The sequence below is a fragment of the Ascaphus truei genome, chromosome 1 (genome assembly GCF_040206685.1).
Source record: "Ascaphus truei isolate aAscTru1 chromosome 1, aAscTru1.hap1, whole genome shotgun sequence".
NCBI classification, from domain to species: Eukaryota; Metazoa; Chordata; class Amphibia; order Anura; family Ascaphidae; genus Ascaphus; species Ascaphus truei.
The window spans coordinates 94,731,089-94,743,690 of NC_134483.1; the positions used below are offsets into that span (position 1 = coordinate 94,731,089).

Below are 12,602 nucleotides of genomic sequence, written 5' to 3' on the forward strand. Positions count from 1 at the left end.
CACCAGTTTTGATACAAGATTCCTAAACCAGTGCAGACTCCATTTTCAGATGCAGGCCCCCGTCTATACTACTGACGCTGCTAAAATAGTACTGATCATTTCCTTATTAAAAGATGAGGCCTCTGCTATGTTTCCCCTCTTCTACATAATTATTTATCTGAAGGTATTCCACTTGCTCAAATCAAGAAACCGATAGCAGGACTAACATGAAGACAGCGCTATACACAATACTTGCAATGGTGCTCTGTGATATGAGTGGGAAATTATTTATCTTCCCCCTACATACAGTAATAGAAACTTTGCTCAAGTTTATGAATGTGCTGAATCTTGGTGCTTCGTCACTATTATATAAAAAAAAAAAAAATGTTTTTGCAAATTTGTCACGTCGCCAAAAGTTGCCCAAATTACATATCCTCGGGAATCACGTGTTGCCTGATTTAAATTTTTTTTTTTTTTTTTTTTCACTGCAAACTTCGGGGGTTTTGCGTTACTCTCAAATGTGATGATTTTCCATGGACGAAACACAATTGAGAAACTGTAAAGTACGCGTTTATGTTGGTGGCAAACATTCACAAGATGTTTTCTGGTATTTTTTGCCCTGGGCAAATTGCTTAAAAAATCTATCCAAACATTTGCAAAGTCTATCCAAACATTCCCAAATCTCCCCACAGTGTAATCCTGCTGTTCCTGATGGTGTTGTCTTACCCCCTTTTTTGCAAACGGGTTGAATATTTTTGAAACCCTTGTGAAGTCACTGACCACCTCTCTTAATAATATCAGTGTCTTGCGGTCTGTGGCTATCATATTGTTTGTCATTGGTCATCAAAGTTAGTATGCATTAAACATATTTCTTTTATTCTTTCAGCTTGGAAGCTGTGCAGCCCTCCATGCAGATTTTAGAAGCTGTGAAGACCAATATAAAACAGCCTATTTGGATTAATGCTGACATCCTTCCTGGCCCCGGAGGAAACGCCAAAGCAGTGGATGCAAAAGAATTTCTACAGACAGTGGCATTGTTTTTCCCTGATGTGACATTATCTTTGGGGTGGACCACTGGATGGCATCCAGACAAAATTAACAAAGGTACTGCATAGTCCTCAGTCCTATTACATGAAACCTGTATATGCACTACTATACCAGAACGATAGAACAGCCCAATATTGTGTAGACAGGTGCTTTTTAGCACTAGTGTCACGACTATACAGGCAGTCCTCGTTTTACAACGCTTCATTTTACAACGAATGGCTTATCCAACGCTATGCAATGCATACCTATATTCATTTTTACAACGCCAAAACGGCTTATCCAACGCTCTTACGACGCTTTGCAAAGTTGTTTATGTGTATATAATATATATATATATATATATATATATTATACTATATAATATATTATATTTTTAGATTATATATTATGTTATATTATATATATAATACAGTATATGCACTATATAATTTGTGTGTGCTGCATATCTTATTGTCTGTGTAAAATATTTTTTGTATTTTAGCATTAAATATGCCTTCAGGAACGGAAGCTTTCATTTAAACAGTGTTCCTATGGGAAAACGTGTTTCGCTTTACAACGTTTCGCTATCCAACGCCATTTTGAGTAACGCAAAACAGAGGACTGCCTGTACTGTCAGAAAACTTGCTGAGCCTCTTTACTGGGGTTGCATTAAATACTGCAATTCATTACAACCATTAACCATTTCCTGTTGTCCAGGTTTCTTCGTTTCATGTTTGGTGGAATTATGAAGTTCTTGTCACCAGGCACTAGTGGACAACTTTTTTTTTTGTGTGTGTTGGTCAAAAATATTTCAATGAGATTATAGCTTTTACAGTAATTAAAAACAAAACAAAAAAGACATCAATTGGTTAATAATGTACGATGCACCATTGAGGGTCTGGAGATTGGTTGATATTGTGGTTTTGCTTTTGTACATTTGCCATGTTCAGTAGGAATTAGTAGTAAAATTTAAGTTTAAATGTATTGCAGGTGCTGGATGAGCTTGCTGTAAATTATCATTGAGATCTCATTTCATCTGAATGTATCGCCCATATATGCCATCCCAAAGAGGTTGGAACACAACCAGAATTGCCTGCTAGACGTGCGAGGTGCATGGAGGTTTAGTGCTTTTCTGCGCTTGTGGGTGGTTTCTTTTTCACGGCTGCTTCTGTCGGCTTCGTTAGTAAATGTCATGATCTAGCAGGGCACACGAATTAAACAATCCGCATCTGTCGCATTGATGAGATTATAGCGAACAGAGCTATCAAAACCTCAGACTGTAGGGTTCTGCTTCAAGTGTACTTTGTCAACACAGAAGGAAACGTATATCCTAAAGCAATGAGTATGAATGGGGATAAACTGTGTAGGGAGTCTTCAAGTGAAATGATGAGAAGATTATTATGATTTAGCAGGAGATAAGTATGCCAGGTGTTCAAAGGTGCATTCAGTGGCGAGAAACCCAAAGATAATTACGGAAATTCCATCGTTTTTCCATGATAACCTCCTTGAATCAAGACCGGTCTTTTCTTAAATATTCAATAGGATTTAAAGTAAACAACTTCCATGTCTTTTGAAACAAAATGCTGTATGAATTAGACAAACAACCAGTAATTAAGAGTCAAGGTATGTGCAAAAGTAAGTGAAACCCTGGTTTAATCAGCTAAATTAAAGGGGATAATTAGAATCAGATGTTTAAATAATTAGGTAGATCTTCAGGTGTGAGTTTAGAAGGCCCCACCCTTGTGTTGTGTTTGGTCTTCACCATACAGGTGTGTGGAAACACGTCATGCCACAATCAAAATAAATCTATTTCAAATGGGCAAAAATGAATATAAAATATTTGGGTATTCACATTACCAACTCGTACAATACTTTATATAAACAGAACTTTCCAAATCTACTTAAGGATATATATACTGTATAAGGATCTTCTACAGTGGCATTCTTCTGAGATTTCATGGATTGACAGGATTATAAATACAAAGATGAATATTTTACCAATACTGTTATATCTTTTTCAAGCTTTACCTGTGAATATTCCTGAAGGCATCCTAGATTCGTTTAAATCTAAAATAATGAAGTTTATATGGGATCAGAAACCTCCTCGGTTAGCTAAACACATTTATTTTGGAAAAAAGGGGAGGGGGGATTAGGTTGTCCAGATATGCATAAATATTATTTTGCCTCCCATTTTAAGAACTCTTAAGGATTGGTATGCATGTGCTGGTATCAAACAATGGTTTTATATAGAGAATGCCATCACTAGAATTCCTTTACATAAGATTATTTCGTTACCTAAAAAACATAGGCCTAAGGCATTATATAAACATCCTATAATTGGCTTTTCTCTGGGGTTATGGGACTCAACATTCAGGAAATTCAAATTATCTTCTTTTCCTTCTCCTCTGACGCCAATATTGCAAAATCTGGAATTTACTCCTGCATTGGCCACAGATTTGTATGGCCCATGTGAGTCTGGAGGGTGCCAAAAAGTGGCCAATTGTTATTTTCAGAATCGGATTAAATCTTTTTCGCAATGCAACTCTGATTTTGATTTGGCAGAAACTAGTAGATTTCAATACATTCAAATTAGACATTGGATATCACAACCAAATATTAAGAAAGCTGCAATACAAGAAACTACACTTTTTGAGGATATCATTACTCTTTCTACATCTACTTCAGGTTTTATATCATCTATCTTCAATATACTTATACGTATCTATAGTAACATACAACCTAAGTACTTTTCAGCTTGGGAAAGAGATGTGGGGCATACAATTTCTGATACTCAATGGTCTCAAATCTGGTTTAGAGCATCCTCATCATCCATTTGTACTCTTCACAGGGACCATTCTTATAAGGTTCTTTTTTGTTGGTATTTGGTTCCTTCCAGATTAAAAAAATAGTCTTTAGTCTCAGACAGAGAGTTGGCGTAACTGTTCCATGGAAGGTTCATTTTTTTTCATAAATGGTGGTCTTGCTCTAAAATACAAACCTTTTGGATACAGGTTTTTTAGAAGTCATAAAGGAAATTACTGATTAGTCTCCGGTTGGATCCTTTCGTGGTTTTGTTGAGTGCAGTAGATGTGGATAAAAAATATGCCCTTAAATCTGACTCCAGTTTTCTAATTACACATTTACTATTAGCCGCCAGACTGTTCATTGCTTCCAACTGGTAGAATGAATTGGCACCAAATATAACACGATGGTTGACTAGAGCATGTCAAATATGTGCTTTAGAGAGCAATACTTTTTCTTTACGACAAAAACACTCTACATTTACGGATATCTGGTTTCCTTATCTTATTTGGAAATACATAACTCTATCATAATGTAGCCCTGTTTCCCCTAGAATACAGGAAGACTACTAATGCTGTATAACCTGTTGGCTCGCAGGGCCTGAGCCTTTGCCACGGAGAGCCTGGGGCGATATATATATATATATATATATATATATATATATATATATATATATATATATATATATATACACATATATATATGCATTGTGTCTTATCAGATGCAGCACTTCCACCTGCGATGGCTCCCAGCAGAGCGGGAGTTGTTCCTCGCAGGACAACAATATAACATGACATACATGCCCCTCCACCGTGTTCCCCCACACTGTGTCCAATTTCCCACACCAACAACCCCAAGTGGATGGTGACCACGCGGCCACTAGAGTGAGAGTGTTACAGTTGGTGCACTTTCGTGTAGAGTTACCTGCCGAGCGCTCCTGCACTCGGACCAGCAGACTAATCTTCGCAAAGGATCCGCAGACGCGATGCTTTCCGCGATGCTCCTCCGGGGGGATCCCACCCGGGCAGGTATAAATGTGTCTGAGGAGGTTTGGTCCCAAACCTCTGACAACAAACTGCAGCGATTTCTGTGTCCCTGACTCTGTGTCTGTGACCTGACACACTACTGAGGCAGGTTCCTGTTCTGGGCCTGTCCCTGCAGCAACCACAGGCTGACTGTGACCCGGGGGCCTATCTGGGGCCTAGGGGTTATTCTGGCCTAGTGTAGAGGCTACTTGCCTCTCTACTCATATAGCTCCTACCTCTTCCCCTTCCTGGTCTTGACTGAGCGACGTGCTCCCCTGCGCAACCTCCTATCTCCTTCCTGCAGTGTCCCTGTCGCCCTATTGGCTCCTTGGCATCACCTGGTCTCACGGGTGCTCATGGGACTTGTAGTCCCCTGCTCTAGCCCTCCTCCCATTGGTCTGGGCTTCGCACGCTACCGCAGCCACTTCCTGCGCATGCGCAAACTCCCTTCCAGCGCCGTTGCCTCCTGGACTCAATGCGCACGTGCAAGTACCAAAATGGCGGCGCCCTGAGCGCTCGGGCCGCCACGGAGCCTCTCGTGCGCTGGAGCGCTCCCTGCACACTCTGCAACCTTCCCTGACTCTCCCACTGCAGCGGAGGTGAGGGCAAACCTGGGGGACCTGGCTACAATAACAAGACCAGAGGATGCTGGGATTTATAGTATATCTATTATAATTATTTTTGTTTTTTCATATAAATGCATAGATTTATTTGTTCTGAAATAAGGAGGTCTCAGATATCAAGATGGTGTCTGTTATTTTGTGGCAATATCTAGTGTTCTTACAAAATTCTTAGATAATATATGAGCTACCGTATGGTGTGGGGAGGGGTTTTGGGAGGGTAAAGGTATAGTGGATATTAATTTAGTTTTTTCATGCTAGATTTAGATTATATGGATGCTTTGACAGTATGTTATTCAGTGTTTTAAATATTTTATACATATTGATACATATACATCATTCTACTATGTATGTTTAATTATTGTATTTATATTGTTTCATATTATTCAAAAACTACTAATGATTTAAAAAATAAATTTCTGAGGACCTCAGAAAAGCAATTATTGATGCTCATCAGTATAGAAAGGGTTACAAAACCATTTCTAAGGATTTGAAGCTCCACCAGTCCAGTGTCAGACAGTCTACAAATGGAGAAACTTCAAGAACATAGTCACTCTACCCAGGAGCGGTCTTCCTACAAAACTCTCCAAGAACAAACCGGCAAATCATCCAGGAAGTCACAAAGAACCCCAGAGTAACACCCAAGGATCTGCAGACCACTCTCACCTTGGCTAATGTGAGTGGTCATGACTCATCAACTATCGGAAAAACACTGAACAAGAATGGTGTTCATGGACGGATAACCAGGAGGATACCACTGCTCTCTAAAAAGAACATTGCTGCCCATCTGAAGTTCACCAAAGAGCACATAGTGTAGATTATCCACAAGACATCTGGAACAATGTTGTCTGGACAGATGAGTCCACCTTAAGACACACTTGCTTAAAGAAGCATGTGAATAGCACTGTAGATATTCTGAACACATGATACATAAAGCTTGGCCCCCTGCAGACGCACTTACCAGAACTCCCTCCTACTGTCTCTGTATGTTCTCCCTACCTACGAATTAGACTGTAAGCTCCTCGGGGCAGGGACACCTCTTCCTTAAGAAATGGAAGGGCTCCGGCGCAACTGCGCATGACAGATTTCAAAACAGCTCCCGGATGAATATAACAAAACTTTATAAGCACATTACACACTAGGGCTACATGTTATATTCATCCGAGAGCTGTTTTGAAATCTGTGATGCGCAGTTGCGCCGGAGCCCTTCCATTTCTTGTATACCTACAGAAGGCTGCACGCGGGAGCTGAAGATCAGAGGAGAGCGGACCCAGACCGGAGTTGAAATATAGGTAAGGGTTATTACATTTCCCTCCTACTCCGGTCATTCTAGTGGCCATGCGTAGCTCCCTCTTTCCCAGCCTTACATGACCCAGCTGACACCATAGGTGCGGATTACTGACTACCGAAGTGCAGGACCGTTTTTTCTTTGGACTCCTCTTCCTTAATGTTACTTTAATGTCTAAAGCACTTATTCCCATGATCAGTTATTTATATTATCTGTTATTTATTTGATTACCACATGTATTACTACTGTGAAGCGCTATGTACATTAATGGCGCTATAGAAATAAAGACATACAGTACAATACAAGGTAGAACTTTTTGGCCTCAATGAGTTTTCTTTTGTGAAAACAGAAGCTCATCCCAACCGTCAAGCATGGTGGTGGTGGGAGTGTGATGGTTTGGGGCTGCTTTGCTTCCTCGGGACCTGGACGGCTTGCCATCATTGACACAACCATGAATTCTGCATGATTCTAGAGGAGCATGTTAGGCCATCCATCCGTGAGCTAAAGCTGAAGCGAAAGTGGATCATGCAGCAAGAAAATTATCCTAAACATACAAGCAGATCTACAAAAGAATGGCTGCATAAGAGGAAATTCTGAATTATAGGATGGCCTAGTCAAAGTCCGGACCTAGACTCCATTGAAATGTTGTGGCAGGACCTGAAGCGAGCTGTCCATGCAAGGAAGCCCTCAAATGTCACTGAGTTGAAGCAGTTCTATAAGGAGGAATGGGCCAAAATTCCTCAATGTGACAATGGTTTTTCAGGCAAAAGTTGACACGGTGTGCTCATTTGCATGTCATTTCCCAGAATCCCTTGCTGCAGTGGAAACACTATGCTGGGTGATAATGGTGAAAGGCAGGGTTGCAGACCTGCCTAAGACATGTGAATGTGCTCACAAGTGATTATTTATGTAATATATATATATATATATATATATATCTCGCAACATGACACCTGTTCCCTGTACTGGATACCTGTAAAATGGCGAATTTCAAGATTGGCTTGTTGACATTAAAAGGGTCCCAGCTATCTGATAGAGCTTCTAGTTCCCTACACTCCCATTCACTCACTTGGATCTGCAGGTGAAGGGCTGTTAACAGGTCCCAGAATCTCCTTGACTTCCTTTGGAGCCCGAGCTTTAGCCACAACCTCTCCAGCATTTTATAACTACAGTACCGTCCCATCCTATATTGTATCTTTCCTTGTGCTTGGTCTCTTCTACAGATGCAACTGCCGGTTTTGAGCTGGTGTGTGAGCAAAATTCACAAGCATCTCACAAACACTGTGCAGCATATTCCATAGACACTGTAATGGCCATCGGAATAACACAGCGGGGGTCCCTGCGTTTGAATGGGATTCACAGCCTGGTAAGATTCACACAGCGTGAGTCCCATTCAAACGCTGGAACCTCCACTGTGTTAATCCGATGGGCCATTACAGCATCTATGGACTATGCTGAGGATTTTCCCTGATATGTTCATGGAACTCCTCAGAATCTGGGCCAAAACCGACCGTTGCATCTGTATAAACTTAAATATTTTCTTCTTATTCTTTTTTTGTAACTGTGAAGGGCTTTGTGTCCCATTGGGAGAAATGCGCTATATAAATAAGTGTGTGTGCGTGTGCACCCTTCTTTGAAAACATTAACTGATTTAAAAAAATGCTTTTGAACTTTGCACCTTACCACTTAAAAATCTTGTGTTAACCAACATTTCTTAGTATGCTTGATATGCATTATTAAATATTCTCTGGTATGTGTTATGTGGTATTCTGTGTTATGGAACATTCTGTTTTTTGTAAGCCCAAATTGGATAGATATTGGATTGTGAAACAAACATTAAAAATAGTAGTGCATGTGTTATCACAACTCCAATTTGTATAGTCAAGTGGGATTCTACCTACATGTATTGCCATAGGTGTACATCTGGGAAATAATTCAAATTGAGTGAAGAAGGTATAGATACACAAATCGGTACTTTATACCTAAGCAATCTGCTACCATTGCATTTGCTCAGATGAGGATACAATAAACAAACATATGTCCTCCCTTTGCAAGTCCTTCATTCAACAAGGACACTAATTGAGACAACATGACCAAGAAATAGAACATGTTGTAAGGATACCCTGGGAGAGACTACTCCAATACAGAGTGAAAAATGAGACCAACCAGGTTCCCTGTGTCATCATCTGTATTATATATTCTCACCACTGGAAGCCATCTTCAAGGTGCTGCAACCAATGTTTATGAAGGATAAGAAATATATTCACAAAACCAGCCATCATGGCTTATTTACAACAAACAACACCCAGAACCTCAGCAAGCTCATTTTAGGAACCCCTTGTTATTTACAACAAGCCAATCTGACCAACCTACTTATCAGAAACAAGCAGCCATTCATGGAAACATCTGCATTAGGTACTCCACCCTGCCACAAGAGGTTTGAAACCTGAAAACACATCTACACAGAAAATACAACCTACACGAAGTAGCATCAAGGAACCATAGCAGCAAGATGATTATTCACCTGCAAGTCGGTCAATGCAGTATATCTTATGCTACTGTATATAAGAAATGCTCTAATATGATGTATGTTGGGAAAATAGAACAAACAAGCTCTCCACAGGAAAAACATCACAGATATAGTGCACTATATCTGACCCCGACACCACAACACCAGTTGGTCAGCAATGTTCACTAACTGGGCATTTAGTAATGACTTAATAGTTTTAGTTCTAAGAGGTAACATCGGCAATACTCAGGACAGAAGGGCATGAGAACTGAAATACATCAGTGTTTTGAACTGCAGGAAACATGACTTGAATCAGGACTCTGGATTCATGACTCACTATGGAAACCTATAACACCTACAGCTCATGCTACAGTATGCGTCTATTCACATCTTTTATCGGTTCACACCCGACAGTGATGCTTATGGACAATACCCCTGCCTCCGTACACTGCACGTATCATCTCAATACCTCATCCATGGATGTGACGGTGAAGGGGTACCCAGGCCAGTAAATAAAGGTATTTGGCCTGGCTGGGTGCCCCTGAGCCATATTGGGGAATTGTGATTGGCAGCTCTTCAACCCAATCATGGCATGTAACTGCATTGGTAATAAAGGTGTATGTGTATTCTTACTGTTCCAGGTGTGCCAACCAGTGGAGAGGTGCAGGATGTGAGTTTCAGGGGTGATTTTAAGGTAAAATGTTGTCAGGGTGCGTTTGGGTAGAAGGGGTCCAGTGTTGCGGGTTACCCCAAAACATGTACTCTGGAATCCCCGCAGATTCCTGAGGACACGAGGAACACAGACCACCAGATAAAATCCTCTGTAGAAAGCAGTTGCAGCTCACCGCCAAATCTCCCTGCTTCAGGACAGACCAGAATAGTAAGACCGGGCAGGGGAATGAATTGCATTCAGGTCCCCCAGGATATGTCCACGAACCCCAGAACCAGGGGTTTAAGATTATGTGTATAACTGTGGCAGTGTTTTTGTGTAAGCGTGTGAAAGGAAAAATGGTTTTAAAACCCAGCAGCTAGCAGCATAGCAGGAGGCTTTTTGCTAACTTTCACTAGGAAGCTCCTAGCGCCGTGAGATTTGCTGTGAGCACTGTTCGGGTAAAATCAGCAACTATCATGTTGCACAATTTTTATAGAGTTATATAAAAAATGGATGAATTAAAGTCCCCCTATTTTAATTGTACCAACATGTTAGGCATATGGGGATTTTCATCTAACACGCCAGAGTGGCTACTCCAAGCATCAAAGGCAGTCCAGGATATGGGAGTGTTAAACTTTTGTTAGCAACAGCTTTAAAGGCGATCCAGGATATGGAGGTGTTAAACCTTTTTGTTAGCAACGAAGATAATTTCAAAGCCACCCTGGCATATGGCTGCTCTGCCCAGACTGAGCGGCGCCAGGTAGAGGGGACAGGCCTCATATGCTAAGCGGCCAAGGTGCAAAGTTGGCAAATGCCCAGAGCAGACTGAGAAGCCCCTCTGCCAGGTTTTGCAAAGTAAAGGCAATTCCGTGATAGGGTTAAGGAATTATTCCCACAGAGTAGATTGGCTGCATGGGTTAAGTATAGGCCTGTATAGTGCATAAAAAACCCTGCAGCCCATGGGGAAGAAGTTCCATCATGTAACAAGATCATCATGCAGTGAAAGATTTATCCTGTAACTAGTAAGTGTATTTTTCGTTGTAATTGTAAATCAAGATGTGTATGTTCATTCTATAAATAAATTACAATTTATTTTATCTCTTGCTTTGCTCAATCAAAGGATCCGGGTATTTTTGTGTTAAAAGCATTGGTCTCCCGTGACAATAGATGATTAACACAGAGGACAATACCCCTGCTACAGTATGCTAGTCTTCTGAACACCGATTAAGATGTGATGAACCTCTTGCGCTATGTATTTAAGCCTCCCTTCTCCAGTTTAGACATCACATATGCCGAGGATGGAGACCTCTGCAGTCTCAAATGCTTATCCAGAAGAAAACCTTGTACCATTGATAAGTTGGTCCATCACAACCTACGAAGTACTTAACACTTTCTGCGACCAATACGATTACCAGCAACTTTTGGTGCGGAATGGATTAAAGTTTTAAAATAAACTTTTTAGGGGTAATTTATCGAAGATTTCCGGCATCACAACTGGGGAATTCTACATGGACTTTACTTTATTTGGGTGGTATGATTTTCCTTGATAGATCTGTTTTTTTTTTTGTTTGTTTTTTTTTTGCAGCCGGATTACTTTTATAAATAGCCCCCATTGTTCTTTTAACCTGTATTGGAGGCTGTGTGCTAGCCAAGTCTGTGAACACTGTACAATTTATGGAATATAACCTAAGATAAACCTTGTTACGCCGCTCAGTACATTGCACTGGCAGCAACGGGGTTAAGGGTTAGTCAAGTACTGTGAAAATATTATTTATTCATTGAATATTTCCAAGCAGAGGTGTACACCTTCTTTTTATTTTCTACATGACAAAGGCTGTCCTTGTTGTGAATACTGTAAATGTTACAATTGCAGTTCTTCATGTGAATACTTTAATGTGAAGGCCACACACGTTTTTATCACTCACAATTATTTAAGGTGTACGTACAGTACATTGAGAGCGAGGCATCTGAGTCACTCGAATATCAACACTTAGAAGGAGAAATATCATGTGGATAAGACTGACTGCAGTGATAGCTTTTAAGTGGTGATATCATTTAAAGTAATAATATGATCGTAATATATATATATATATATATATATATATATATATATATATATATATATATAATCACTGATTATGAAAACAACAAAAAAAGTATATACTGCTCACTAAGATTAATCTGGTGTAATGGATGTAAATATGAGTTTTGCCCACAAATGCCTAGAGTGGCATTGGGTGCATCAGATGTGCTAAATAGAAGTATTTTCCAAAATTAGAGAAAAGGATGTGTTACCCCCCCTTCTCTAGCTAGAAGCCCATTAATAGATGCACTCCGGGGCTATTAAAACGTAACATTTAATACATTTATGATAAAGTCTACACATGAAATGAAATGTAAATAATTAATGTGTGTAGTGTGAATAAAATGGGTGGGAGTGAGTCAAGCACTGATAAGGCTGACCCTGAGATGTATTGCCCAATTAGATAGCTTGCTGCCGGGTATTACCTTATAATATATAAAATCGAAAGGTTGGTACTAGCTGCGGTGAATCTGATTGGTCCTCAGCCTCTGGCCAATCAGATTGGTGGCTCTATGATGTCACCCAACTCTCTCCCTCCCTCTCCGGCTCCCGGACGGAGGGGAAGCGGCAGCGCGGCCCTCCTGCCCCAGCCGCCAACGCTCACTTCCCTCCCTCCCC

General features: G+C 40.5%; 1 protein-coding gene across 3 annotated transcripts in view; it reads left to right on the forward strand.

Moving 5' to 3' along the window:
* The window catches only part of FAM151B (family with sequence similarity 151 member B), a 62,247-nt gene that overhangs the window by 20,453 nt on the left and 29,192 nt on the right, over positions 1-12,602 (forward strand). For all 3 annotated transcript variants that reach the window (XM_075592266.1, XM_075592274.1, XM_075592255.1), the window contains one exon: positions 866-1,083. In XM_075592266.1, the coding sequence (XP_075448381.1) occupies positions 866-1,083 (218 nt within the window). The remainder of the gene's footprint in view (positions 1-865; positions 1,084-12,602) is intronic.